Source organism: Musca domestica, unplaced genomic scaffold (genome assembly GCF_030504385.1).
Source record: "Musca domestica strain aabys unplaced genomic scaffold, Musca_domestica.polishedcontigs.V.1.1 3, whole genome shotgun sequence".
NCBI classification, from domain to species: Eukaryota; Metazoa; Arthropoda; class Insecta; order Diptera; family Muscidae; genus Musca; species Musca domestica.
Genome location: NW_026712299.1, coordinates 18,357,777 through 18,384,977, shown reverse-complemented (window position 1 = coordinate 18,384,977; position 27,201 = coordinate 18,357,777). Strand labels below are relative to the sequence as shown.

General features: G+C 35.5%; 4 protein-coding genes across 6 annotated transcripts in view; 2 read left to right on the top strand and 2 right to left on the bottom strand.

The window, feature by feature from the left end:
- The window catches only part of LOC101894841 (diacylglycerol O-acyltransferase 1), a 37,986-nt gene extending 23,694 nt beyond the window's left edge, over positions 1-14,292 (top strand). For all 3 annotated transcript variants that reach the window (XM_059124811.1, XM_059124812.1, XM_059124813.1), the window contains exons 3-11: positions 1,591-1,719; positions 1,798-1,889; positions 2,054-2,106; positions 12,200-12,308; positions 12,371-12,520; positions 12,580-12,893; positions 12,960-13,126; positions 13,188-13,293; positions 13,364-14,292. In XM_059124811.1, the coding sequence (XP_058980794.1) occupies positions 1,591-1,719; positions 1,798-1,889; positions 2,054-2,106; positions 12,200-12,308; positions 12,371-12,520; positions 12,580-12,893; positions 12,960-13,126; positions 13,188-13,293; positions 13,364-13,600 (1,357 nt within the window). In that variant the 3' untranslated portion in view covers positions 13,601-14,292. The remainder of the gene's footprint in view (positions 1-1,590; positions 1,720-1,797; positions 1,890-2,053; positions 2,107-12,199; positions 12,309-12,370; positions 12,521-12,579; positions 12,894-12,959; positions 13,127-13,187; positions 13,294-13,363) is intronic.
- Positions 7,128-11,558, bottom strand: LOC101894682 (exportin-2). Its single transcript, XM_005175318.4, has 8 exons — positions 11,218-11,558; positions 10,987-11,138; positions 9,691-10,398; positions 9,149-9,632; positions 8,889-9,087; positions 8,570-8,830; positions 8,211-8,511; positions 7,128-8,146 (listed from the first exon to the last, which is right to left on the bottom strand). Exons 1-8 carry the CDS (start codon positions 11,300-11,302, stop codon positions 7,418-7,420), a joined length of 2,919 nt encoding a protein of 972 aa, XP_005175375.1. The 5' UTR covers positions 11,303-11,558; the 3' UTR covers positions 7,128-7,417.
- A 1,564-nt stretch (positions 14,293-15,856) lies between the features above and the next one.
- LOC101894521 (aspartate--tRNA ligase, mitochondrial) lies at positions 15,857-23,179 on the top strand. Its single transcript, XM_005175317.4, has 12 exons — positions 15,857-16,008; positions 16,413-16,596; positions 16,669-16,822; positions 17,913-18,151; positions 18,211-18,454; positions 18,514-18,692; positions 18,753-18,842; positions 20,161-20,795; positions 21,040-21,523; positions 21,585-21,764; positions 21,836-21,964; positions 22,034-23,179. Exons 3-12 carry the CDS (start codon positions 16,675-16,677, stop codon positions 22,811-22,813), a joined length of 3,108 nt encoding a protein of 1,035 aa, XP_005175374.2. The 5' UTR covers positions 15,857-16,008; positions 16,413-16,596; positions 16,669-16,674; the 3' UTR covers positions 22,814-23,179.
- Positions 23,180-24,266: 1,087 nt separating this feature from the next.
- On the bottom strand, positions 24,267-26,591 carry LOC101894362 (pescadillo homolog). Its single transcript, XM_005175316.4, has 4 exons — positions 26,454-26,591; positions 26,159-26,392; positions 24,775-26,091; positions 24,267-24,704 (listed from the first exon to the last, which is right to left on the bottom strand). The coding sequence occupies exons 1-4, from the start codon at positions 26,469-26,471 to the stop codon at positions 24,423-24,425; spliced, it is 1,851 nt and encodes a 616-aa protein (XP_005175373.2). The 5' UTR covers positions 26,472-26,591; the 3' UTR covers positions 24,267-24,422.
- Between the last annotated feature and the right edge of the window lie 610 nt (positions 26,592-27,201).

Below are 27,201 nucleotides of genomic sequence, written 5' to 3'. Positions count from 1 at the left end.
TGGCATAAGGACTTTAGAAAACAGATTTATACGAACATTTTTCCATCAGAAAAAATATTCATGATCCTTACCAGCAAAAAAAACAGTAAGGAAAAGTTGAAAGTCGGGCGAGGCCGACTATATGATACCCTACACCACTGTGCGTACTTAGTCGAGCTCCCATAACAAAATAATTTATTTGAAGTAGATCATATCACCTATCAACATTTGGCTTTAGAGCAGTTATAGTTTGGTTTCAGAGGGAACTTATGTATAGTAGGCATATCCAATACTGCATCGCTTTTCACTAAAGTCTCGAAATTCACTCCATTTGACTTGATATTAGCCATTATTTGCACAATAAACCTGAAATCGGATATGGGAGCTATATTCAAAACTGATCAAATCTTGATAAAAATTTGGCAAAGGTGTTTACGAGCTTTATAAGATTTCTGGTACCAAATATCACTGTTTTCGAATGCATATTACGAATGTGAGGACTTAAACACCAAATCGAATGAAACATATATATGGCAGCTTTAGCTATATCTGACCCGATTTTCACCAAATTTAATGTACTTTTTGGGCTGTATCTGATATCTGGTACCAAAGATCACTGTTTTGGATTGCATATTACGAATGTGAGGGACTTAAACAGTAAATCTGATGAAACATATATGGCAGCTATAGCTATATTTTCACCGATTTTCATCAAATTTAATGTACTTGCTTCTAGATTGAATTCGGTCGGATGTACCGAAATTCAGGTCATTTGAACTGATATTGGCCCCTTGGTACACAATTAACCTGAAATCAGTTAAGGATATATGTGGGAGCTATATCCAAATCTGATCCGATCTTGACAACATTTGATACACTCATTTCAGAGCTGTATCTGATATCTGATACCAAATATCATTGTTGTCGAATGCAATGTGAGGGACTTACAACCCCAAATTAGATAAAACATATACATGCGAGCAAAAGCTGTATCTGAACCGATTTTCTCCAAAATTGATGTACATGCTTCTAGACTAAATTCGGTGGGATGTACCGAAATTCAGCTGTATCTGAACCGATTTTCTCTAAAATTGATGTACATGCTTCTAGACTAAATTTGGTGGGATGTGCCAAAATGCAGGTCATTGGGATTTATATTGATCATTTGGTATACAATTTACCCGAAATCGGTTGACAATATATGGGAGCTATATCTAATTCCGATCCGATTATCACCTATTTCAATTTCGTCCTTAGTCCAAACAAATATTGTTTGCAAAATTTCATCTCAATCGGGTAATAAATGCAACCTGCATTTTATTCACAAAAATACATGGACTGACGGACTGACATCATTACATGTCCGATTACTAACCCATTACTTGAACAAGAGCGTATCACTCGAAGTACTTACTCCTTTTAGTTAACTGAAGTACTAGCTACTTATTTGTGGTCCAAAATAAAACTTATTTCTCCAAAAAATCTATGTATTTCGAGTATCAGTCCTTGTTAAAATAATGGACCAGTAATCCGACTTGTTTGCTGGGTTATCAATCTTTTGACTTTTCTGATATTTATTTGGTTTATTTGTCTTACCTTTCCTTTTTCCAGCTGTCATCGGCCCAGAGATTCTTTATTCTCATGGAGTTCAGGTTTCAGTAATTTTACCGGTTTAGTTAATTGGGGTTTCCTTCTGCTGACAATCGGTGGATTCCGTTTGTGTTTAGAAAACTTATTAAAGTAAGTATTATAAAATGTAATTTTCAATTAAATGTAATACTTACAAAATAATATTTCCTCATCATCTCTTCATATTAGATATGGCATTCGGGTAAATCCTTTGGATTGGTATATCTTCTTAAGCGGCAAAAATGAATCCGAAGGACATGCATCATTGTTTTTAATTCTATGTAAGTTTCACAAATTTTATTTGAAATTCAAATTTTAATTCTTATTTTATTTATTTTTTTATTTATTTATTTATTTATTTATTTATTTATTTTTATTTTTTTTTTTTTTTTTTTTTGAAACTAATTTCTATGTTTTCGTTGTCTTTCTATTTTTTTCGTCACAGATTCTTTTGTGCACATATCCATATGTTTATTGGTAGAAAAGGGCCTAGCCATGGTAAGTAGCTTAAATGAAATAAAAACCAGCAAGTGAAGTAGATCATACCATAATATGACTGCGATAAGGAATATATTAAAAACTGCTTATTAGAGTAAGTTCGTCCGGGCCGAACTTTGAATACCCCCCGCCATTTGGAACGAATTTGAAAATTTTCAAAAAAATAAAGTCCTTAAAAAATTCTGTTAAAATTTTAAAAATACCGAATATAGCCGTTATATTGGGGTTTATACGACGTGGACCTATATAGGCCTTGTTTGTCATAAGCCATTACCATATTCAAATTCGAAACTTGAAATAAACGGTGAATAATGTAGCTAAAATCATCAAAATATAGTATATAGGGAGGTACCGTTATATCGGAGCTGTGCGAAGACCTGGACCAGCATAGACAATTTTCTTTCACAGGCTATAGCATCCATTACGAACGTCAAATACGACATTTCAAAAAATTTCCGTGGGTATTGTACCTACCGAATATAGGAAGGTACTGATATATGGGGCCTATACGAAGATATGTACCTGCATAGACAATTTTCTGTCACAGACTGTAGTTTCCATTACGAACACTAAATACGTAATTTGAAACAATTCCGTTAAATAATGACGCTAAAATCATAAAAATGCCGAAGTTTGGGAGGTACCGTTATACGGGGACTATACGAAGACGTGGACCTGCACAGACAATTTTCTGTCATAGGCTGTAGTATCCATTTCGAACTTCAAATACCAGATTTGAAACAATTCCGGTGAATAATGTCGCTAAAATCATTATAATACCGAATATAGGGAGGTACCGTTGTATGGGGGCTATACAAAGACGTGGGGGCTATACAAAGACAGGCAGACGGACAGACAGACAGACAGGACTAAATCGACTTAGAATTTTACGCTGATCAAGAATATATATACTTTGTTGGGTCTGACATAAGTATTTCGAGGAGTTACAAAACGGTATAAAAAACTATTCAATATGTGCCGTAAAATCGGATTAAGATGTACAGGGTGAAATAAAAAAAAACTGCAAAAAATCAAACGCCATAATTTTAATTTTTTTCTTTAAATTTTATTGAATGAAAGCAAAAAATGTCGGAAATGGCATCAAATATATAATATGTTAAGATTTGTTCGAATTTGTCACCTTTGGCACGAATTATAGCCTTCAAACAGCCAATGAAACCGTCACACGCTGCCCGAATGTTGCTCTGCGGTATTTTGGGCCATTCCCGGCGAAGCGATTGGATGAGGTGATCGACACTTTCGTATTTTTAGTGCTTTCCAAAATACTCCAGACACAATTGATTGGTATCCCGAGATTTTGGTGGCCATTGTGCGCTGGAAATGAAGCGAGGAACCCCATTTTGCAACCATTCTTGGGTGGCGCATGCTGAGTGCGATGATGCTGAGTCCACTTGGAATGTCCAAGGTTTGCGGCCAAAATGTTTGCGTGCCGAAGGCTTTAATACACCAACAGAATATTTTCGCGTTAATATTAGGTCGATTAATACGAGCGGAGAGCGACCATCAGCTGTAAGGCGGTCCATACTACAAACATGGCCGGCGCTTGAGTTCTGGTGGCCAACCGAATGTGCAAATTTTCAACTGACCTCTTTAGAAAGTAAACACGATCATTGCTGGACAACGAAAACTGCTGGACAACGAATGTTTTTCTCATCGGAGAAAACCAAATTTACCAGTTCACCACTTTCGGACAAGCGAAGCAACTCTTCTGCTCTTTTGGGTCTTGCACTTTTTGGAATTTTAATGGCTTTACCCCGAGCTCATTTTTCAATATTTGCCGAATGGGATATTGCGATATGTTCAGCTCACGAGCCATTTTTCGGCCACTGGCTTCTTTATTTTTCGAACCATTTCTGCTGATGTTGCTGTTTTCTTCCGTCCACTTCCTTGACTTCGGGCTACACTACCAGTATCACGGTAACGAGCGAATTCCATTACGAATAAAGCCAGATAGACACTATCACCATAGTGTGATAGTGTCTATCTGGCTTTCCTTTTCACTGCAAATTTCAGATCATTAAGCTCGTCTCGAAAGAGAAAACAAACACATAAATCATATGATCTTCGCCTTAACAAGGCAAAACTCAAAAATTCAGCCGAGCCTGGCTGTGGGATTTGAACCGCGGACCTCGGTGTGCAGCCAACTAGAAGTTGCCGTCTCTACGTTCAGAGCCATTAACCCGTCTTCCTAAAGCAGCTTAATGATCTGAAATTTGCAGTGAAAAGGAAAGCCAGATAGACACTATCACACACTCACCATAGTGTGATAGTGTCTATCTGGCTTTCCTTTTCACTGCAAATTTCAGATCATTAAGCTCGTCTCGAAAGAGAAAACAAACACATAAATCATATGATCTTCGCCTTAACAAGGCAAAACTCAAAAATTCAGCCGAGCCTGGCTGTGGGATTTGAACCGCGGACCTCGGTGTGCAGCCAACTAGAAGTTGCCGTCTCTACGTTCAGAGCCATTAACCCGTCTTCCTAAAGCAGCACTAAAACAAGTGTATGCATTGGAAGCAATGTAGTTGTTGTGGACAAAAAATCCATCACTACAAAAACAAAACTTTGCTGTGAAAAAGATCTGCCAATAGAACTTGAGTCGAACCTGGAGAGTTTCTAGTGTATAATTCGCATATGCTAATTTGCAATAAGTTCGAAATATATACTACTTTCCAGAGAACGGCCCTTGTAAGCCATCATCCACACCAAATATGCCTGATGAGCCGCTTAACCAACGGCGAAACGCGTCGCATAGTGGTGAGTGTGTGATAGTGTCTATCTGGCTTTCCTTTTCACTGCAAATTTCAGATCATTAAGCTCGTCTCGAAAGAGAAAACAAACACATAAATCATATGATCTTCGCCTTAACAAGGCAAAACTCAGAAATTATTTGCAGTTTTTTCATCTCACCTTGTGAATGCACAAAAAGTACTAAATAGTACTAAATTTTTATTGACTGAAGGAATAGAGCTAAAATTTGATATAGATATCACTGTTGGCGTCTGTGGTTAAGATATGAAGTTGGTTTTGGAAATGTGTACTATAATAGTCTAAAGAGTACTAAGTGGTACCGAATTAGGTATTGGGTAAAGGAATAAAGCTGTTGGTATTTTAGGTTTTGATAGGGGTTTAAAAATGTGCACGGAAAGTACTAAATAATACTTATAATATTTTTGGTACAATTTGGAATTGGATGAACAGATAGTGTTTGAAATCCGAAATTTGGCATTAGGCTCCCAGTTCATGCAGAGCCTGAAATATAGAGGGTCTTTTGGGAGTATGTATTACAATTTTACGAAGTGTAATACGTGACACTAAATTTGGTCTTGGTTGAAGAGGTAGAGATGAAATTCTGAAATTTTCTATTTAAATAACGGTTGGTATCTGAGGTTGAGATTTGGATGTGGGTTTGGAAATACGTCCTATATTTGTATGAAAAGTACTAAATGGTACTAAATTTGGTATTGGATGAAGAAATAGAGGCGAAACCGTGAAATTAGACTTAATATTATAGGAAATGTTCTAAATGTTACATAATTTGGTATTGAGCGAACTGTAATCTCGAAATTTGATATTGAGATCTCTTTTGACATCTGGTGGTGGTTATACAAATGCTTACTATAAGTGTTCGAAAAATGGTACTAATTTTGGATCAATGTTGGTGTCTATGATGGAGAGATGTAGATTGTTTTGGATAAGAGTACTAAATGTTACTAAATTTGGCATTGGGTGAAGAGATACAGATGGAATTCGGGAATTCTTGGTGTCGTTTCCAGGGTTTACATTTGAAGACGTTGAAATATTTATGGATACTAGTAAACAGTTAGCCGTAGGTAAAATGAACTATCAAAAGGTTTATGGAAATTATAAATTTGAAAGAATTTTTTTTAAATTAGTTAAATAAATAAAGGCATCAAACACATCATCAATACGCGAAGTAGTCAATGTGTATGTAAATATGATTTTGAAAAAAAGAACACACAAATTCAGCATTAATTTCAAAAGCATGCGAAAATATAAATACGAAGAAACCGATGATAACGCATAGCACTTAATAACTTGTTGTTCATATTATTTAACAGCACACAACGTGTGAATTTAATTGATTCAAGTTCTGGGGCCAAATCACCGCATTCGACATCGAGTTCTGTTTCGTATAAAGAAACATTTCGATCGCTGTAAATTGGATCACCGCATTCGATCGCAATTTATTTTGTCTACTACCTTTTTTACATTGCTGTAAACATATGGTAATAAGAAATTAGAAGCGAAAGAGAATTTCAAAATATGTTATTTCTGAGAAATTTATGTTATTTCTGAGTGTTTAAATACATGTGTACAAATATATTATGAATGCAAGTGTTTTTTTTTTCCTCGTCTTCGGACTCAGAGCATGAGTACAAAGTGGCATTAATAGGAAAATATTCGTGACAAATTCAATCCTTTAACATTGCTTGAAGTGGTGTAAGTTATTCTATTTAAAATTGAATTAACTTACACTTTCACCAACTTCTTGTTTCTTTTTGTTTGCCTTTTTTCCGTACAAAAATCACAACATATGTACTTTGTTTTCGATAGCATACTACCTATCGTGTACAACGGCGAGTAAAAACAATTCGAAAACGACTGCTGTGATCCGCGTAAACTACATTACGATGCTGAAGTACTCGATTTCGACTGCGGTGATTTGGCTCCTGAACTGTTGTCAAAATACGAGGAGACAAAAAATTGAATATGTAACAGTAGACCATGGTTATAACGATTATAGCTTTGAATGCATTTCGCATTTTTGAGCTGAAGTCCTGTAGTAGCTTTTCAGATGATGTGCTTTATTTTGAGTTTTGATACAGAAGACTTTTAAAAAAGTTGTACACATCTTTTAAATAAATGTTTTTTGAGCGGAAGATTTCACACATCAAAAGTTTATTCACAGTTTTTATATTTTATTCCAAGGTTCTTGTTTTTTAACTTTCCTTGACCTGAAGAAAAAGAATTTACGATATTTTTATATACGATTGCTGCATTTTGTGCCAACAACAATATTTATTTATGCTTTAATGTAGGATCTCATCTCTTCAATCATTTCTGACTTTTACAAAGTTGCATACAAAAAAAAGATTATATTTATAAAATAGTTTAAAAAGAAGTACAAAAATGTATTAATCGATAATATTTGTTTGAGCGAATGAAAAAAATAACAATGAAATTAGAAAAAAACGAAAACACTCATATGTGGATATTTTAGATAGTATAATGGATAAACTTACAAAACAATATCATAGACAATTACTTAAACTATGCGCACTCCATACTGATCGCAATATTTTTGTAAAGCTTGTTTGTGATTATCGCCAATGGCGGTCACAAGCTGAGGAATTTCACCGGGACGTGTTTGAGCCAGTTTAGCCAGAGAATCAGCCAAGTATTTACGGCCATCAGCAACTTCGGCCAAGAAGTCTTGTGTTTTTGGTTGGGCATAACTCAGTTGTGAGAAAGCAGCCTGGTAGCCAGAACTTTCATCAGGTTCAATGAAATTGTCTCCCTCAGTTATGGTCTTATCTGGGGGCAATTCGAAAAGTTCAACCAATGCTTGTAAAAGTCGTGACCAGTATTGATTGTAGGGTGGTAATAACATTGCAGGACATTCACAGAGTATCTTAGAAATTCCCACTGCAACTGTCTTACGTTCCAATTCGTTGGATACCTTGGCCATATCGGGAATAAAGACACGATCTACAACCATGCCAAACATATTTGCTTGAATTTGATCGATGAGCTCCACTAAGGCAGGGGCACCAATTTTGGCAGCATAGTAGCAGAAGAATACAATGATGCATTTAACATACTTGGTGGTTTTAGACAATGACAAACGTTGGAATAACAAAGCAAATATTTGACGCATACTCGCTTGCATGGCATTTTGTGGATAGTATGCCAAGAGATTCTGAAGTAAATTGAAGCCTTCATGATCATTGGCCTTGGAAGCAATCATTTTTTGGAATATACCCAAAATGGCATTCTGAAAACAAAAATTTAAATTGTTGCAGGTTCTAAAACTATGAGATGTAGAGGTGTTAACTTACCAATTTATCCATTGCTGCTATTTGTGTTGCACCCTGTCTAATAAATGCACATAGGAGTCTTATGAGAGGGCTAATATTACCGGAACGATCCCACAGTGGTGGAGCCAAAAGGCAAGGGAAAAGAGCCCAATATGGTTCTGGTATGGCTCCACTACCCTCACGTATTTCCAAAAGCAATGAAAGCATTTGGAAAACGTAGGGCATAAATTCCAAAATATCTTGTTGCAGGATACCCTGGAAAACTGGGAAAAGAACCTCTTCAAAGGAGCTGACAGCAGCAGCCTCAGTCTTGCATACAATTCTAGGAGGAAAAATGAAAGTTAAAGTTTAATTAAAATTTTTGCAATGTTATCACTTACTTAATAGCCAATGATAGGGTTTCGAATAGATAATGGTTAAAATGGGGTCTGGAGGGATTTTTGGCCACCATGGTGAGGATTTCTGTTAATCTGGGCAATGCAACGGCCATAAAAGGCATGGAGTGTTCTTGCAAAGAATTAAAACTGCGCATAATTGCCTTCATTACATATTCGTTTTCTGCAGACCCTTGCAGGGACAGAGTGGCAAACAAACCACCCAACAAATCATTGGCTACTGGAGCCAAATGTTGTGGGCCAATACTGAAAGAAAATATAATTTAGTTTAAAATTAACTTATGTTTTAAATTTTATGATTTACAGTAAAGCACTAGTGGGATCCCTCATGGTGAAAATTCTTTCCAAAGCACAGGCTGCATAGCTGTGTACTACCACACTTTCAGCTGGTAAATGGCGTATCAAATGTGGCAGGGCTGCAAGCAATGTTTGTTGACCCAACAAACTACGGAATACCATGACAAACTTCAAAGCAGCTGATTTCAAAACTGGAAGCTCATTGACTGTGGATAAAGGGGGAAATCTGTCTAGTTAGGTTTTATAATTTAAAAATGCATTACTTACTGTTGGGTCTCTCCAATTCCGGCATAATGTGTTGAGCACAAAATTGTGGCAATGGCACCAATTCCGAAGCCTGGGTAATACCATGTTTTTGGGTACCACCACGAGACGCAAATGAGGTGACCAAATAAATAGCTGTATCCTTGGCACGCCAATTCACTGCTGGATTCTCTTTGTATTTGGCCAGCAATATTTCTAAATATTGTCCAAATATTCCAAAAATTTTGGCTTCGAAGTTTTGTGATAATGTCTTAACTAAATCACAAGCTGCTCGACGTCTAGTATCGATGTCGGAACCTTCAATGTCACGTCGTATGTACTCTTCAGGGCTATCTTCAAAAAGTTCCTCATCCGATTGGCGGAAATCCAAATTGGGTATGACAACTTTTTCGCAAATGTTGGCCAAAATTTCGGGATTTTCAAAGATCTTACGGTAATGGGTACGTTCTGCCACCACAGACAGGAATTGCAGGGCATTTGAAACCAACTGAAATAAAGTTAAATTTATGTTTATATAAACATTTGCTATAGTTTTTTAAACTTACCGCATCATATTTAGTTTGCATGCCGGTTTTGACCAACAACTCCCAAACAGCAGTAACAAATGTTTGCATATATGGTGCAAATTCCTCATCGTATTTCTGGGCATACATGCCAATATTTTCACATACTTGTGAACGTAAATGTTCCAAAACGCCAGCATCTTCATCCTCACCAGTATGCAAACATGGCACATCGACCGTTAACAATTCATGGAAAGAATTCATCCATGTAGCCATATTGTCTTCAAAGAATTCAGGCAAATCTTGTGAATTCAAAGAATAGAATACTTTGCAGACCAAAACCAATGATCCATAGATAACTTTTAAAGCTTCCACATTATTCTCATGAACTTTGGTCAATTGCATTGTGGCCAAAAGCAAATCGGTCAAGGGTTTAGCCATACGATCCAACACCAACTTAATTTCTTCCCATAAATTTTGTGATTTGAATTCATAACGGTAACGTTTGAAGAGCGAATGGGCTGTTTGTAAAACACCATTAATGACATTGAAGTCGCCAGTGCCGAATTTCTCAACCATTTCATCGATAAGTTGTGGCCATTTTTTGGGAAAATCATGTTTGCCAATAATACTGACAGCATCACTCAATTGTTTTTGCAGTGCGGGTGGAGACCGTAACATAAGGGTGACAATCAAAGTTTTGATGGTATTACGATCATCAATATGTATTTTATCGGGCGTATCCGAGTCCTAGAAAAAAAAAAGAATTAAGTACTTAAAAAGTCTTGATTTTTTTTATCAATAATTAAAAATCTGACCGGGTTCTTAAATATGATGATGAATTCCAATCTCGATAAATGATGCAAGTTTTCTGTTACCTATCTAAATGAGGAAAATATAGAAAATAGATCTTGTAGAAAACTCGGGTGAAAACTAAAGAAAATTTAGAAATTACGAAAAATATGAAACATATATCGTGGTCGCATGGGCACCCTTTAGGGATTGGATTTCATCTTAAAGTTTGTTACTTTTGCAATCAGAAACTATTCGGAGATTTGCCCCCAACAAATCCTACCTCAAAACAGAATATTGCCTCTGTAGGCAGAGATAACGACTCCATCACAATGCATAGTTTGTACTTCAAATTATCATTTAAGACACCCAAAATCATATTGTTAAAAAAATTGAACTCTATTCAATAACTGACGTCAGAGCAGTTACCAAACAAAGAAAGCCTGTTTCCACCTCAAATTCCCGCCATTTATAAGCGTGAGCTCAACGAATAAATATCCTGATCAATGTATATGAACAAAAACAACAACGAGAGCAAAAACATACCTCATTTATAGCCCAATTACGTTTGATATAATTTTTAAATGCGATGGAACCAGCCACTCGTATTGTCATATCAACTTCTGGCTTGTCGATGAGATTTAGCAAAAGCACGGCATAGTTGCGCTGGGCCTCGGTAGATTCCAGTAGTTTCTCAGCTGCAAAGACACGCAATGCAAAAAATTTAATTTGCAAAATGTTTAACCATTCACACATGTCCAGCTGGATACTACTTACCAGGTCGTCGTATATTCGGATCTGGACTCAATGTTTGCTGCAAATAACCGGCTAACAGTTGCAAATTCTCATTATTTACTTCCATTATGAAATTTTTGTTGTTGTCACGCCAATAAATTAGAAAATGGACGTTCTCCTTCTTTTTTCGGCGTGTGTTTTCTTATATAAACTCTTGAATTTGTATTCTAAATACTTTTATTTGTTATTTTTAAACGCTCTGCGATTAAATTAATTAATTTCGTAAATCAAAACTAAACTTGCTTATGGCAAAAATTCCTTTGCAAAATTTACACTGAGATAACGGGAGAACGTGAGTGTTGCGGCAAATGAAATGAAATGCCTCGAGTTCGTTGTTTGCTGCTGCGACGAGTAAGTGTGCGGTATGTGTGAAATTAGTTAATAACGTAACGTAACATTAACGTGTGGATAACTGTGGATAGATACGCTGTACGATGACAAACTGTTTTATGGTACATCACCATGGCATGTTTACATGCGCGTATTTAAATTCACTTATTTTGTGAAATCCTGAACCATGTCTACATACATTTTTAAGGAATGGCAACGGAAAAATCTACAAATAGAACTATGTTTCAGGTTCTGAAACACAACAACAATAAATATTTTTTTAGTTAATTTGTTGCTTAATATCAATATAGATTTCGTTTATCAAACGAGTTTTACTAAAGCTATTTATTAAATTTGTTAAATTAACTGACCTTTAAACAAAACCGTAGAATTTTGTTGTTGTACAAATCGTTTTTGTCTTGAATAACGACACATTTTCATTTGTGGAGCACAATTTACAGAACAAGTCGAATCTTTTATTTAAGTATTACTCCTTTGTTTTCTACATAAAATTGAAATAAATCTTAAGGAATACTACTGACGCTATATTTGAAACAATAACTTCCATAGCAACAAATTTATATTTTTCCAAAACCAACATTGACGTATACATTTTCTTTCTTCGAATTTGCAGGAAATCATATCCGAAGGTTTGGGTATGTTTATGCAGGTGACAAATATTATTGTGGTCGTTGTACTACCGGTAGTAATTATGCATTTAAAGGGGCACCTATTCAGTTTAAGTAAGTCCAAATAGATGTAATTTTAAACCCAGCGAACATTTATAAAATATTACCTATTTTAGTGGGTGCATCCACGGTTTGCTTTTTCTATTCCATACTATTTTTGAAATTATGGAGTTATGTTCAAGTGAACATGTGGTGCCGTGAAACATATCACATGAAACAATACAAACCACGGGTGCGTCGACCCAGCATTACTTTGGCCCAGTTGAGTAAGTGTAGATGTGTCTTTTGCTTTTTCTTTTGTTTTTTTGAAACTTATTTTTTTCAGAAAATGGCCAATTCGGCGATGACGAAGAAAAAGACGAAGATGTCCCAGTATTGGTACAATATCCCGATAATTTATGTTATAGAGATATCATCTATTTTTTGGCTGCACCTACACTGTGTTATGAACTGAATTTCCCAAAAACAACACGCATTCGTAAACGTTTCTTACTGAAACGTTTATTGGAAGTTATTATTGGGGTAAATGTGGTTATGTCTTTATTCCAGCAATGGATTATACCATCGGTCAAGAATTCGTTGATACCATTTTCACGTATGGAAGTTGGTTTGGCTACGGAACGTTTATTGAAACTGGCTGTAAGTTTAAATGCGATACAAAATCAATATTTAATTTGAATTTAAAATGGTTCCTTTCCCCTTCAGCTTCCCAATCATTTGGTGTGGTTGTGTTTCTTTTATCTAACATTCCATTCATTCTTGAATGCCACTGGTGAAATATTACATTTTGCCGATCGCAATTTCTATAATGATTGGTGGAATTCGAATAATATTGATACATTTTGGAGAACATGGAATATGCCAGTTCATAGGTAAGAATATAATTAAAATTATGCCATTATATCAGACGTATACGTTTTGTTATGATTTCAGGTGGTGTGTTCGTCACTTGTATATACCCGTTGTTAAAATGGGTTACTCATCCCGGCAAGCTTCAACTATTGTCTTTCTAATCAGTGCCTTCTTCCATGAATATTTGGTAGGTTAAAATATCCCAAATTAAACTTGACTTATTTTAAATATTTGATCACATTTCTTTGTATTTTAAGGTATCAGTGCCATTACAAACATATAAAATATGGGCATTCCTGGGTATGATGGGACAAATACCCCTATCGGCTATATCCAAAGCTGTTGAGCGTGCCTTAGGACCACGTATGGGCAATATTATTGTTTGGGCCTCAATAATATTGGGTCAACCATTGTGCATTATGATGTATTATCATGATTATGTTATAACGCATTATACCGACTCATTGAATAGTACCATGTATAGAGAGCTTTAAAGAAAATTCCATTAACTATGTTTTTATCGAATTTTTTTGTTATTGACTGGTACTTATAGATATCCTTTATAAAGATATGCGACGCGTATATATGTACGCTTTTGTATGTGTAGAGATTTTAATGTTAACTTTGAATATTAAAATAGAGTACTCTCGAACACGGTTATAAATAACTCTTTGGTATCAAATATTTTCCTTATAGACCATTATAATTGTAATGTTCCACAACTGCAAGAATGTAAACGTTTTTAATACTATAACCGATTTCCCACTTATGATATCGAAAAAATCGCAAAAACAGTAGATTCTTGCTGGTACTGGAACAGGCCAAATATGTGCAAATCCTGCATTTTCTACAAAAAAATTTTTACATTACAATCCTTTAGTTCCTAAAACACAAAATTCTTTATAGGCACGTTCGACTGTATATTTTAATTAAGTAATAAGCGAGTAATTGTGAAAATCATGATTAACGCTTTAATTGCATTTCTGCATTGTGGCATTTTTCAAGAATGAATTAAGAAAAGAAACTAGAATGTTAGAAAATTCCCTTAATAATTATATTTTCTGAAAAACAAAAACAAAACAAAATTAGGTTTGATTTAATATATTTTTTGTACAAAATTTATTTGTAGGCAATAAAAAATATCAAAAGGTTGTAAATAAATAAATTATGTTAAAACTTTTTTATATTTTTAGCTGTTTTAATATATAATTAAATCCATTTAAGAACGCACAATGGAATGTTCCATTTCTAAGACTACTAGAAATTTTAAGTTTGATAATTATTTTGAACTCGATTGAAGTTATTGTTTTGTCCTGTACAATGTTTATAAACTTAAAATGGGATAGTAGTCCTGGAACACATCTATCACAATTAAGGCTATATAAGTCGACTTTTTGCTAGTTGATATCAGACAAACCTGTACTTATTAGAATAGAGTTTTGCAGGATTTGGAAAAAAGATCTAGTAAACTCTAGCAAAATACGCATAAACAGCTAAAAATAAAACAACTGGTAGAAACAACAACAAATCAAACACGCAAAATTTTAGTGAACACTTTTTGTGTCGGAAACATCCCGCTAACTTTCACCACGTGGCTGTCAAAATATCTTTAGCATTTCGTAAATTAATCACTTTACATAGACAAACTTTATTTGGCTTAACTCTAGTTTAGTAAAAACTTCGATTTTTTCGAAAAATTTTCCAGAGGTAGTTATTTTTACCCTGATTCCGGGGAACAATTTCTTTCTTGGGTTCGAACTTGATTTCGAAAAAATCGAAGAGTGTTTACTAATCTGAAGTTGTCCCCTTTATTTTGGCAATTAATAATCGGAGTCAATTGTCCTGTAGTTTGTAAAAAGTGGAATTTGCTTCATTATATTCCCTTCATTTCCAAAAATACAAAACGTTTCAAATTAAAAAGAAGACAAGTTAAAAAGTAGCTATGTTCCCAGGTCAAACTTTTTATACCCTCCAATATTTAAAAGGAAATAAGGAAAATATAAAAAAAAATCGATTGAAAAAATATCGCTATAATTTAAAAAATTACAAATATCAACAATAGCCAATTATCTACCAGAGAAAGTAGTGCCTATAACGAAGTAAAAATAAAAAGTTCAAGATAATTCTGTTGAAAACTTTGAATATTGGATATGGCGGCTATACGAAGTTGTGGATCTGTACATAATATCTTCGGTCATATGCAGTATGCATATTTCGAACTCTTAACACAAAAACATCATCAAACAACATCATCATCAAAATACCGAAATCTGGAGGTACCGTTATTTGGAGTATATACCAAAACTATGACCTATATGTGCAATTCTCTGCAATGATGTATACTTTGTGGGATCGAAAATGTATATTTCTGTTCCAGAACGGCTAGAATGTAAAAGTTGTTTTGTTCCTGAACTGCATGAATGTTTCAGTTTTTCCTACGATAACCGATTTTCGCTTTGCGGTATCGAAAAAATTGCAAAATAAGTAGATTATTGCAGGATCTGGAACATACCAAGTGTTTTCTACGATAACCTATTTTTTACTTGATGATATCAGAAAAGTTGCAGATTCTGGAAAAGTACAATGATTTGTGAAAAAGAACAATGATTCAAAAGAAAAATGTGTAATTGCAAGTTTCTATGACCTACCTTGAAATACTCATGGTAGAAAAATATTCTACTACCATGGAAATACTTTAACATGATTAATAAAACGATTATTCGATTTGTTAATAAACAATCGATATGACCACCGTCGACCTACGTATCCCTATATTGTACACAAATTGTTCGTTCCGTCGTTTTCGTCTGTCTGTGAGATTTTGTTACCGCAAAAAATTAATTTTGCAATTGATATACCCACTCAAACAGTAAAGTTCCGGTAAAATATTTAACATATTAAAGTGAGTTTACGATTAAGAATAGTAAAAGTTAAAAATTATCAATAGAAAAAGAGTAAATAAAGAGTTATTTGAGATATTGCTGTTTGTCGGTTGATTTTCGTTGTAAATTCAATATTCTTTCGGCTTTTTATCCAATTGCGGTTTTGTATGTATTTGTTATATTTTGCTTTTTTCTCTCTCCGAAACCCCCTCGCAAACCGTTTATTTTGGAGCAAGAGAGTTGATTATCTGAAATGTTATGTACATGTGTGTGTGTTCTTTTTTTTCCTTCGGTTATTACTGCTTGATTTCTCACGCAACCCGGCATTGCTCTTGCTTGTGTTATGATCACCACGGAAAATAAAATATTCGCATTTTCTTAGAATAAAAAAATAATATATTGATAAAATGTTATTAATTTCTAGAGGAGCTTTGAGGCAAACAAAATTCGTAACAAGCTATAAGCAGCTGGCACCGAAAACATCCCAAAAAACCACAACAGCAGCAGCATCGATACACCAACTTTGTATTACAAAGTCAAGCGAAAAAGAATTACGCCAAGAATTAAACGGAGGGAAATACTCATTTGTGCCGACACGAAATAGTCACGTAAGTTTTTTTTTTTTAAGGGGGTGATTTTGAGTTAAAAGTTAAATTCCAATTTCCACTTGTTTAACACAGATCATAATGGGAGGACGTCAACGTGGTAATTCTGGAAATAGTGGTGGCTTCTTTGGCGGTGGTGGCGGCGGTTATGGTGGTGGTGGCTATGGCGGTGGTGGTTATGGTGGCGGTGGTTTTGGTAACAACGGAATGAATCCTTTCAACAATAACAGTAAGTAAAAAAATGTGTTTTTATATGGGCACTAATTATTTGTGAATAAATTGTATTGGATTGATGGGCTACTTACATATGAATGTCCAGACGTTTTGTTATCTATCCACAAATAATTTATGTATTATCTACTTGTTCTATCTACCAAAAGATATGTTGTTATTGCTTACAATACAGGCAAATGTCAGATTACCATTTTCCTTTAACGCACTTCCCTGGGGGTAATTTTACATTTTAAGGATAGAGAGGCAAAACATTATAAATGGGTCAAATATAAAGGAATTAAAATGAAATATATGATGAATACACTTATATTCTCATGTTAAATTCAAGAAGTGGAATGTTTAGAAAATTAAATAAAACTTCCATTTGATTGGGTTTCTTTCAGTATTTCAGTCGTTTTTGAGATTTCGCATTAAAATTGTAGCCGTACACCCATTAAAGTTTTCAAAATGAAACATGAGAAAATCTATTCCCTTCCAACGACTAGTTCTCGAAATAAAATCTTGAACAAATATTCTTTAAATCTAATAATTTTTTTTGAGATCCCTACAGGAAATATTAGAATAGACAAAAACATATGTAACAGCCTTTAAATTTACGATTCCTATTCTGATAGGCTTATGAAATGTTTCTCTAAAAGCCCACATTGCCCTGAAAGGTTTAAAAAAATATTCAAAAAATCCATATATTATTAGTTCAGCGAAAATCCACGACTGTGGGTGTTATGGTCCTTTATAAGTACATATAATCTTAAAAGCCCAACAGTATAAATATAATAGACCTTCAAAAAAATTTTCCTAAAATAATCCATGGCGTTAGATTTAAATGTCCTTTCAAAATATTCATAAAGATCCAATATTATATGTATAATAGACCTTATACAAATGTTCTTAAATAATTCGTCCACCTACGATTTAAAAGTCTATCTAAACGTATTCTCCAAATCTAATAGACCTTTCGAAACTATTCTTAGGAATCCATAATTTTAATAAAATCCTTTAAAATATTCATTAAAAGTTCGCTGTTTAAATGTTTCCTTAAAATACTCAGTGATAAAACATATTTATATTCATAATTTCAATTCTAGTGCCACCCAATATGACGAACAATGATCTCATGCAAATTATGAATGCAATGGCCAGTGGATTTAATATGAATCCTCCGCCACCACCACCGGTACGTATATCTTGTGGAGATTTACGTCTCAATCACGTGGGTATGTATGTTGAACTGACTGGACGTTTAATAAAAAAGCGGGTTTCACGCTTTATGGAACTAAGGGACCGCGGCAATGGTGCCTGCCAATTGGTCATTTTGGAGAATAGGGTATGCGTTGCATCAAATAATCATAAAATATGTTATATTTATCATACCTTAATTTGCAGAATCCTCGGGTGGCCCGTCGTTTGGCTAACATGCCGGAAGATACGATTGTTTGTATTGCTGGTACAGTACAGAGACGCCCCAAGAATTCCTGTAATCATACCATGCCAACTGGCGATGTTGAGGTAGAAGTACAAGATATACTTAATATTGATTTCAATAATAAAAGGGCCGGAGACAAACGCTCCTACAGTACCATGAGTCAAAACAGTACAGCTATTACTAGTACTGAATATAAAATTGCCAGTAAGTTTAGAAGACAATGTAATGGAAGCTTTAATATCTAATCTTTCTTTTTTTTGCAGAAAATGAAAACATTTTAAAATATTTTGAAAATCGTGATCTAACATGCAACGATGTTCGACGCCGTGATATTGGCAAAGATGTTACATTGGTAGGTTGGATACCCAATGGCAAAACATCGAAATTTTTACAATTGAAAGATGGTTATGGTCAAACGCAAATTATAATTGAGGATGATAGTGTAGGTTTCATTTTTTCATATAGTACGAAAAGATGTAAATAATGTAAAATTCGTTTTTAGATGCGTGATACTGTGTGCTGTGCACCGGATGGCACTGTTGTGCAGGTAACAGGAAAAGTTTGTGCCAGACCTAAACAGAATATTAATTTGGTAAGTGATTAAATGAACAGGGTGAGATAAAAAACTGCAACAAAGTCAAAAGCCATAATTTTTATTATGGCCATAATTTTTATTATGGCCATAATTTTTATTATGCCCTTCAAACGGCCAATAAAACCGTCATACGCTGCTCGAATGTTGCTCTGCGGTATCTTGGTCCATTACCGGCGAAGCGCTTGTTTGAGGTGTTCGAGACTTTGATATTTTTGGTGCAAACCTTGCTTTCCAAAGTCCTCCAGACACAATAGTCCAACGGTTTGGTATCCGGAGATTTTGGCGATCATTGTGCGCTGGAAATGAAGCGAGGAACCTCATTTTTTAACCATTCTTTTAATCGCTGGCGCTGAGTTCTGTTGGAATGTCCAAGGTTTGCGGTCAACATGTTTGCGTGCCCAAGGCTTTAATACACCCTCCAGAATATATTCGCTATAATATTCGACATTTATTCTGATGCCACGGTCGATTATGGTTATGGCGGAAAACCAAATTTGGCAGTTCACCACTTTTGACCAAGCAAAGCAGGTCTTTAGCCCTTTTGAGACTATTTTCCTTCTGTTGCGGTGTAAGCTCTTGCACTTTTTGGAATTTGGATGTCTTTACCCCGAGCTCATTTTTCAATATTTGTCGATATGTTCAGCTTACAAGTCATTTTACGGCCACTGCGACGCGGGTTTCGACCAAGTCACTTCTTTACTTTTCGAACCGATTTTGCTGATGTTGCCGTTTTCTTCCGTCTAATTTCTTCACGTCGGGCTACGCTACCAGTATCACGGGTACGAGCGATGGTACGAGATACAAAAGATTTATTCACATTTAAATGCTGGAGTGCTCTAACGATAGGCACTTGTGGTTTCCAGTCAAATATAAAGAAATCACGCTTGAGTTCCATCACGAATAACCTTTTCTAGAAAATTCTCATCAAAATGCTTTTGTACGCTTGTAAATAATATAATGAGCTGTCACTGGAATAATTTTAACAGTTGTCGGACGAGTGGCTTAGAAATGACAGCAGTCTGAAGTCGGTTGCAGTTTTTTCATCTCACGCTGTATACCAACTATTAAACAAAATCAATTTTTACAGAAATAAAGGATTTGTTTTCGAATTTCGATACCGAAGAGAATGCGAAAGAAAACCTCATTTAAATTTGGGTTCTAAAAGATTGTTTTATCCCAAAAAAAAAATTGAAAAACTTGTTTTGAACCGGGTTTTTCTTTTGCATTGACTTTCGTATCGGCATACAAAAACATTCCTTGAATTTTTAAAGTGTTCCAGAACTTTACCATATTAATTCCCTATTCCTTCTTTCAGAAACATGATACTGGTGAGGTTGAACTTGTTGTCTCAACGGTAAAGGTCCTCAATCCTGATGAGCCCTACGATGGTCCCATTAAAATCAAAGAGAAAGTTAAGAAGTTATCCATTAACGATGTGGTCGATGAAGAGGCCGAAGATGGTGAGAATAATGGCAACGATGCTCAGGGTGAAGGAGCTGGTGGTTCTAAAAAGACAACTTCGGCTAGTAGTAATGTCATCAGTGTAGCCGATTTAAATAAATTTGCCAGTCGTACTCATACATGTGGTGAATTAACCACCGATAATATTGGTGAAAAAGTAACACTATGTGGCTGGTTGGAATTCCAACGTATGGATAGATTTTTCATTTTACGTGATGGTTATGGTTCGACACAAGTTTTGTTAAGCGATAAGGTTAAGGGTTTGGAAGATACAAATCTTACGTTGGAAACTGTATTAAAGGTAACTGGTACTGTAATACCCAGACCCACAGCTACCATAAATCCCAAAATGAAGACTGGTCATATTGAAGTGGAGGCGGAGACAGTTGAATTGCTGAATGCCGCCAAAAAGAACTTGCCATTTGAAGTACGTCGATTTAATAGGGCTGGTGAACGTTTGCGTCTCACACATCGTTACTTAGATTTGAGGTAAGTTACATTTTTGGATTTTTAAAGGTCTTCTGTGGATATAAGTTCTTCAACATCTCTATATGAATAGAAGAACTTTGACAGATCTTCTATTATTTATTTTTGATAAGAGACGTTTTAGGAGTCTTTTATAGATTGAAGTCTTTACAAATCTTGAATGTTTAGAGGAGAATCTATACATACCTTCTAAAGAAATGATGTCCCATCTGCAAGATTAACTATTAACTATTGCTTTTCCTTTCAGATTTGCCGACATGCAACACAATTTACGTCTACGTTCACAAGTAATTATGCGCATGCGTGAATATCTTATTAATTATTTGGGCTTTGTCGAGGTTGAAACACCCACACTTTTCCGCCGAACTCCGGGTGGAGCTCAAGAATTTGTGGTGCCAACTCGTAAAGCTGGCCATTTCTACTCCTTGGTACAAAGTCCACAACAATTTAAACAAATGCTTATGGCCGGTGCTATTGATCGTTATTTCCAAGTTGCCCGCTGTTATCGTGATGAAGCTACACGTCCCGATCGTCAGCCTGAATTTACGCAACTTGATATAGAACTATCGTTTACAAAACGTGAAGATATTCTTCAATTAATTGAAGAAGTTTTACGTTATTCGTGGCCCAAGGAGTTGGGTAAAATACATACACCATTCCGACGCATAACCTACGAAGAGGCTGTCGAACGTTATGGTACGGATAAACCAGATACACGTTTTGGTTTTACCGTAAGTAGCCGCGCGGTACAATCAGTAGATTGTATTTTCTTTAATACACTGTTTCTTACAGTTATCCAATGTCACTGACATCATTGAAAAGAATCCAACATTTGGTGAAAAGTTCACAAATTTGGGAGCCTATGTTATTATTGCTCGTGGCATTGATGCCTATTGGAATACTGGAGCTCGTAAACACTATGAAAGTTTGTCTAAGGAATTCTCCGGTACCTTATTTGTGCGCAAATTTTTGGTGAGTCAAGAAATTGCATTTTTTGTTGTTTATCTCAGTTTTGCTTAATTTGTTTCTTTTTTGAATTACAGCAATATAAGGATATTTTGGATCGTTTATCAAAACTCTTAAGCAGTGAAGTGGCAACAGAACTAATTGAAAAATTCGACATTGAGGAAAATGATCTGTTGTTCATGGGCATTGGGGAGAAAGATGAAACTGTAAGTATTTACCCATTTTCCTGTATAAATTATATGTTATAATAATGTATGCGACTTCTCCTTTTAAAGCGTAAACTTATGGGCAAAATACGTTGTGATTATCAAACGTTCCTGGTCGATAATGGCAAGGCACGTAAAATTGCTGAAAATAAATTCGTGTGGGTTTTGGACTTTCCAATGTTTGAAAAGAATTCGGAAACTGGTAAACTTGAGAGTGTTCATCATCCCTTCACAGCTCCACATCCCGATGATATGGATACCTTTGTTAAAGCCAAACCAGATGAGCTATTAAACATTCGCTCCCAGGCCTATGATTTGGTATTGAATGGTCAGGAAGTTGGCGGCGGTTCAATGCGTATTCACGACCGTGATATGCAACATTATGTATTGGAAGAAATCTTAAAAATTCCACATGACCATTTGGCCCACTTACTGAGTGCTTTGGAATCTGGTTGTCCGCCACATGGTGGTATTGCCCTAGGCTTAGATCGTTTGATATCGATAATGTGTAAGGCTACCTCCATACGTGATGTTATTGCTTTCCCGAAATCTTTGAATGGTAAAGATCCCCTATCGAATGCCCCAGTACCCATTTCACCCGAAGAAAAGGCTCTCTATCATTTGTCGGTTGTTGAAAATGAAAGTACCAATGAACACGAAGAAGAAGATACTGACCCGGATGCAACACGTCGTGTCCCAACACCCATTATGGTTGAAGAAGAAAATGAAATTAAGGCAGAACCGGCAGAAAAAGCTGAACCCATGGAGGCTGAGGATAACAATGATGATACACCCGAGGAGGCCGAACAAAAACCAACAACAAAACGTGCAGTTAAAAAGAAGCAATAAATGCTAGACTAAAGAATGAATTAAAATATTTAAAAAAAAAATGCAAATTGGGTACATATTAGTGTACATGTTCCCAAACACAATGAAAACTGAATTCCATAATTTCTTTTATACTTCATTTGAGCCCCTTAGTTGGATCATTCTTATTTGCTAGACGTGCTTTTAAAAGCCCAAACATTTACACAAGAGTTTCCTTTTTTGTTACACATTTCTTCTCATTTTTTTTCATTTTGTTCGTCACATTATTTTTGCAATTATTTCTTATTTGCATTTGTTTGCAAAATGCAATACAGTTTTAATACAATAATTCATAGGATACACATTATTATTACTATATTTAATAAAATAAACTTTTATTGAAAAGTATTGGAAATGTTATTGTAATCAATCCATATGGAATCCACCGATCGCAGAAAAAAACAAGGTTCCGAAACAGTTTACAATATTTACCAACGCATTTCTGACCTAAAACTGATAAAAATATTCCAACGTACAAGATTTGGACTATTCCCATACTTTATATGATATATTTAAAGAAAGTTGGATGCTTACTTCGCTTTCTTTGAGCGTTTTCTTTTTCAAATATCTTGAACCCTATGTGGGGGGGGGGGGGGGGAGGTACCAGAAGAAATATGTCGATCTGTACCATCTTTATAATGTATTTTGTGTTGATGGAAATATTGAGATGTGCCAAGTTTGAATGAAATCGAATGTTAATTTTGTGTTTTAGGAGCTTCATGGATATTCAAAATTTAATAGGAGGTATAATTAGTCAAAATGTTGACGATGGATTAAATCGGATACTCTCTTCGAGAGTTATCGTGCGCACCAGCCAGCCAGACAGATGGACGGACATCGCTAGATCGACTCCAAATGTCCTGAAACGAATTTGGTCCAAAGGTTCTAAACCGTTATTTCGAGGACGCACGTTTTGGCCGTATTAAATGATACATTCCCTCTCTAGCCATATGGCTGAGGGTATAAAAAATTAAATGAAGAACTTCAATGCATTGTAATATCCCTCGAGATTAATATCCTTCTCTATAAAAAACGACAGTGAGAATATGTATCCGGAGAAGACTTATTTTCACAAATCTATAAAAAATTCAACAGGCCCTTCATATTTTAAAAACAGAAGTGGTTAATTGTAACAATTTCAGAAATACTTTCTCAATAACAAGCAGACATAACACTCGTCACAATGGTTGCAACGGCCAAGGCAAAGCTGCGAACTACTGATGGCTCTTTGAATTCCTAATGTGTGTCTGAAAACAAGACAAATTCGAAGGACACACACTGTGAGAAAATGTATCCGGAGAAGACTTTTTTCACAAACAAGGCTGCGAAGTACTGTTGTGTGTAATAAGACAATAATAATAATAAGGACACGCATTGCGAATTTAAGAAGATATTTAGAGAATTGCCTCCAGAGTCACTTTAAAGAACAAACCAATTATATTAATTTTAAAAGATTTTATTTACATGGTTTCTAAAAAAAATGCCTACTCTTTTATTATATCACATTCTAGTGATAACGCCTGAAACTTATTAGCTAAAGAAAAAGACCATAAAATTAGTTGTATTAGAAAATTAGCTCATATACAATAATCTAACTAGACATGGCTATTGAGGCAGCCACAGCTTTTTTAGCCGCTTTCTTGGCAGCCTTCTTTTGTGCCTTATCCTCGGCCTCGATAACACGGCGCTTCTTTTTCAACAACCATTCTTCCTTTTCCTTGGCTTGTTTTTCACGTATCAGCTTACGGAAAAGATTGCGATGACGTGGTTTAACCATGCGGGCCTGTAAACGATGTTCATCAACTTCGTTTTTACGTAGCTGGCGTTTGTTTTCTTTGTGGACTTTGCCAGATTGTACAGCCATTTTCTTTTTCTATTTGAAGATACAAAAATAACAAATTAATCATTAAAACAATGTTGTTTTGTAAGTTATACAAGTTTACCTCCTCAACTCGGGCCTTTTCTTTGGGATCTACTTCTTCTTCAGACCCCTCTTCATCATCTTCAACTTCATCCTCGTTGACATCGTCGCCCATAAATTGATCGGCTTCGATTTTCTCTTCCTGATAGGCCAATTGCAGCTGGGCATCCATCAGATTTTGTGCAGCTTCGCCATCTTCCTTTTCTTCATCGGAATCAGATACCTCCTCATCACTCTGTTCGTGAGTTTCAATAAGAGAGGGATCGCTTAATGCCTTTTCTTCTGGTGGTACATAATCATCACGTTTAGGATCAACGAAAGGCGATAAATGAGGTGGCAATACAACACCCATAAAATATTTATTTGTGGGCAAAAGTTGTCTTCTATTGACACAATCAAACACCCATTGTGGCTGTATGTAATCGCGTGAAATGTATTGTTTGCTAAGACTTGGACGATCAACAATTTGATGGGTTATCGTTTCATCGGTCTCATCGAATGTGGCTCCCGGGAAGATTGTTGAGTCCCAAGAAACTTTAGCACCAAATGAACGCAGCAGAATGACCAAGGGTTCACGTGGTACTTCACGATTTATGAAGAATTTCAGACCTTTGAAGAGCGTACGTAGTCTGGCCAATTCTTGGGCATCTTGTTTCATTTTCAATACCTTCTTGGAATCGCCATCTTGTTCCAACAACTCCATATCCATTTGTAGATCCTCCTCTTCCTCAACTACTGTATCGGTGCGCATTAATTCAAAATTCAAGGCAGCAATACGATCCGAAACAAAAGCATGTTCATCCTTTAGTGTTTCTTCATTATCATTTAAGACGGAAGCAGGAAATTGTGGTGGATATACCATATTAAGGCTGTGATACAAACGGAAATTGACGAATCCCAACATAATTGTATAGAACTCAACAAAAATTGACATCACTTTGAAATCAACCTCAGCCTTGGAGTGTGGCTTGAAAGGATAGTAATGGGGAACAATCCATGTGACCTTTTGGCCCTTGATTTCAGCTTGGAAATAATAGCCCTTAATGGAGATGAAAACCTTGCGCAAAGATTTCGAGGCAATAATATAGTGCAGGAATTCAATAGTCAATCGGCGACATAGGGCGGATTGTTCACGTGGAATTAAACGCAACGAAGGGAAGGTACTGAACAAAAATAGCAGTGTCAGACAATCATCCAAATCTTTGATGGCATCGATGAATGTGGGATAACGCTCCTTTACAATGTGATCGAGCTTCAATTCAGGATGTTGAGCAAGACGCCTCTTCAAGTTACGGAAATCTTTGATTGCGCGATCACGTCCCGTTTTCTTGGCGAAGATCTAAAAGAAAAAGGGGAGTGTCATAATAAATCATCCAACAATACCACGTTTCAGCAAGTCAACTCACCTTGTAGTCACGCAAAGTCCACACAATTGGTTCATGCAATAAGAATCTAATATCCTTGGCATGATATAAAATCCGGATCTCAGAAGAACCTTTCTGGGCCCTGCGTCTGTGTTTGGGTTCTCTGGGATAGACACCTTTCAGAATGCACAAACGACGGAAATCATTCAGAGACAACTGTAGCTTACGCAGTGCCGCTCTGCGAGTTATATATTGGGTCGCCTCGCCGGATTCATACTGCGTAGAAATAGACAATTAGTAAATAGTAAAGTGCAAAGCAATTCTTTTAATAGTATACCTTCTTGGGACGACGCATTTTTTATATATTTTATATTTTTTTTAACTTTTAGGGAATTTCAAACTAGAGAAACAATTGAAAACACGTGCGACGTTGGCTGTCGCTACTCCGTTTATTTTTTTTTTTTTTCTATTTGACATTTCATAGTTGTATCACACTGTAGCATACAATTTAGATCAACGCTGCAGTAAGACATGTTGGTATTGGTTATGTTCCTTTATGTAAAAGAATATTAAACTTTTTTTGGTATACAAAAAGCATAACAATCAGAGAAGATTGTGCCTATTACGAACTCAAAACATCAAATTGGAGATAGTTCAATTCTAACTCAAATCATCAATGGGGGCTACACAAGAATCTTCAAATCCCGAATTTGAAATACTTTTATTGAAAAATCTAACTACCAAACTACTAATCTAAATACCAAATATTGGGATATACTATTACTGGGGGCTATACGAAAACGTGAACCCCTATAGCGAGTTATATGCCAGAAAAAGCGGCGCCTATTACGAACTCCAAATAACATATCTAAATAAGAAAGGTTGCTCAACTTCAAAGAAACTAGAAAAAATGCAACTATGTGCTGGAGTTTTATAGTGTCAAATAGATTTTTAAATATACAACAGTTCGTTTTGTTTATTTTTAATTTTTAACAAAATTCTTAGATTGGAAAACCCCACGAAGATTGAATTTCAAATAGTAGGACAATACTGTTTTATCCCAAAATTGTACAATGTGCTGCCCA

What these genes read in the sequence shown, in the direction of transcription:
- LOC101894362 (XM_005175316.4), bottom strand. An exon ending in GGACTTTGCGTGACTACAAG is followed by an intron (nt 26,092 to 26,158) that starts GTGAGTTGACTT and finishes TTTTTCTTTTAG; the next exon opens with ATCTTCGCCAAGAAAACGGG. An exon ending in AAAAGGCCCGAGTTGAGGAG is followed by an intron (nt 24,705 to 24,774) that starts GTAAACTTGTAT and finishes ATCTTCAAATAG; the next exon opens with AAAAAGAAAATGGCTGTACA.
- LOC101894521 (XM_005175317.4), top strand. Translation starts at nt 16,675, where the DNA reads ATGGGAGGACGTCAACGTGGTAATTCTGGAAATAGTGGTGGCTTCTTT. An exon ending in GAATCCTTTCAACAATAACA is followed by an intron (nt 16,823 to 17,912) that starts GTAAGTAAAAAA and finishes TTTCAATTCTAG; the next exon opens with TGCCACCCAATATGACGAAC. An exon ending in CATCGTTACTTAGATTTGAG is followed by an intron (nt 20,796 to 21,039) that starts GTAAGTTACATT and finishes TTTTCCTTTCAG; the next exon opens with ATTTGCCGACATGCAACACA.
- LOC101894682 (XM_005175318.4), bottom strand. Translation starts at nt 11,302, where the DNA reads ATGGAAGTAAATAATGAGAATTTGCAACTGTTAGCCGGTTATTTGCAG. An exon ending in GGAATTGGAGAGACCCAACA is followed by an intron (nt 9,088 to 9,148) that starts GTAAGTAATGCA and finishes CTTTATCCACAG; the next exon opens with TCAATGAGCTTCCAGTTTTG. An exon ending in GATCCCACTAGTGCTTTACT is followed by an intron (nt 8,831 to 8,888) that starts GTAAATCATAAA and finishes ATTTTCTTTCAG; the next exon opens with TATTGGCCCACAACATTTGG.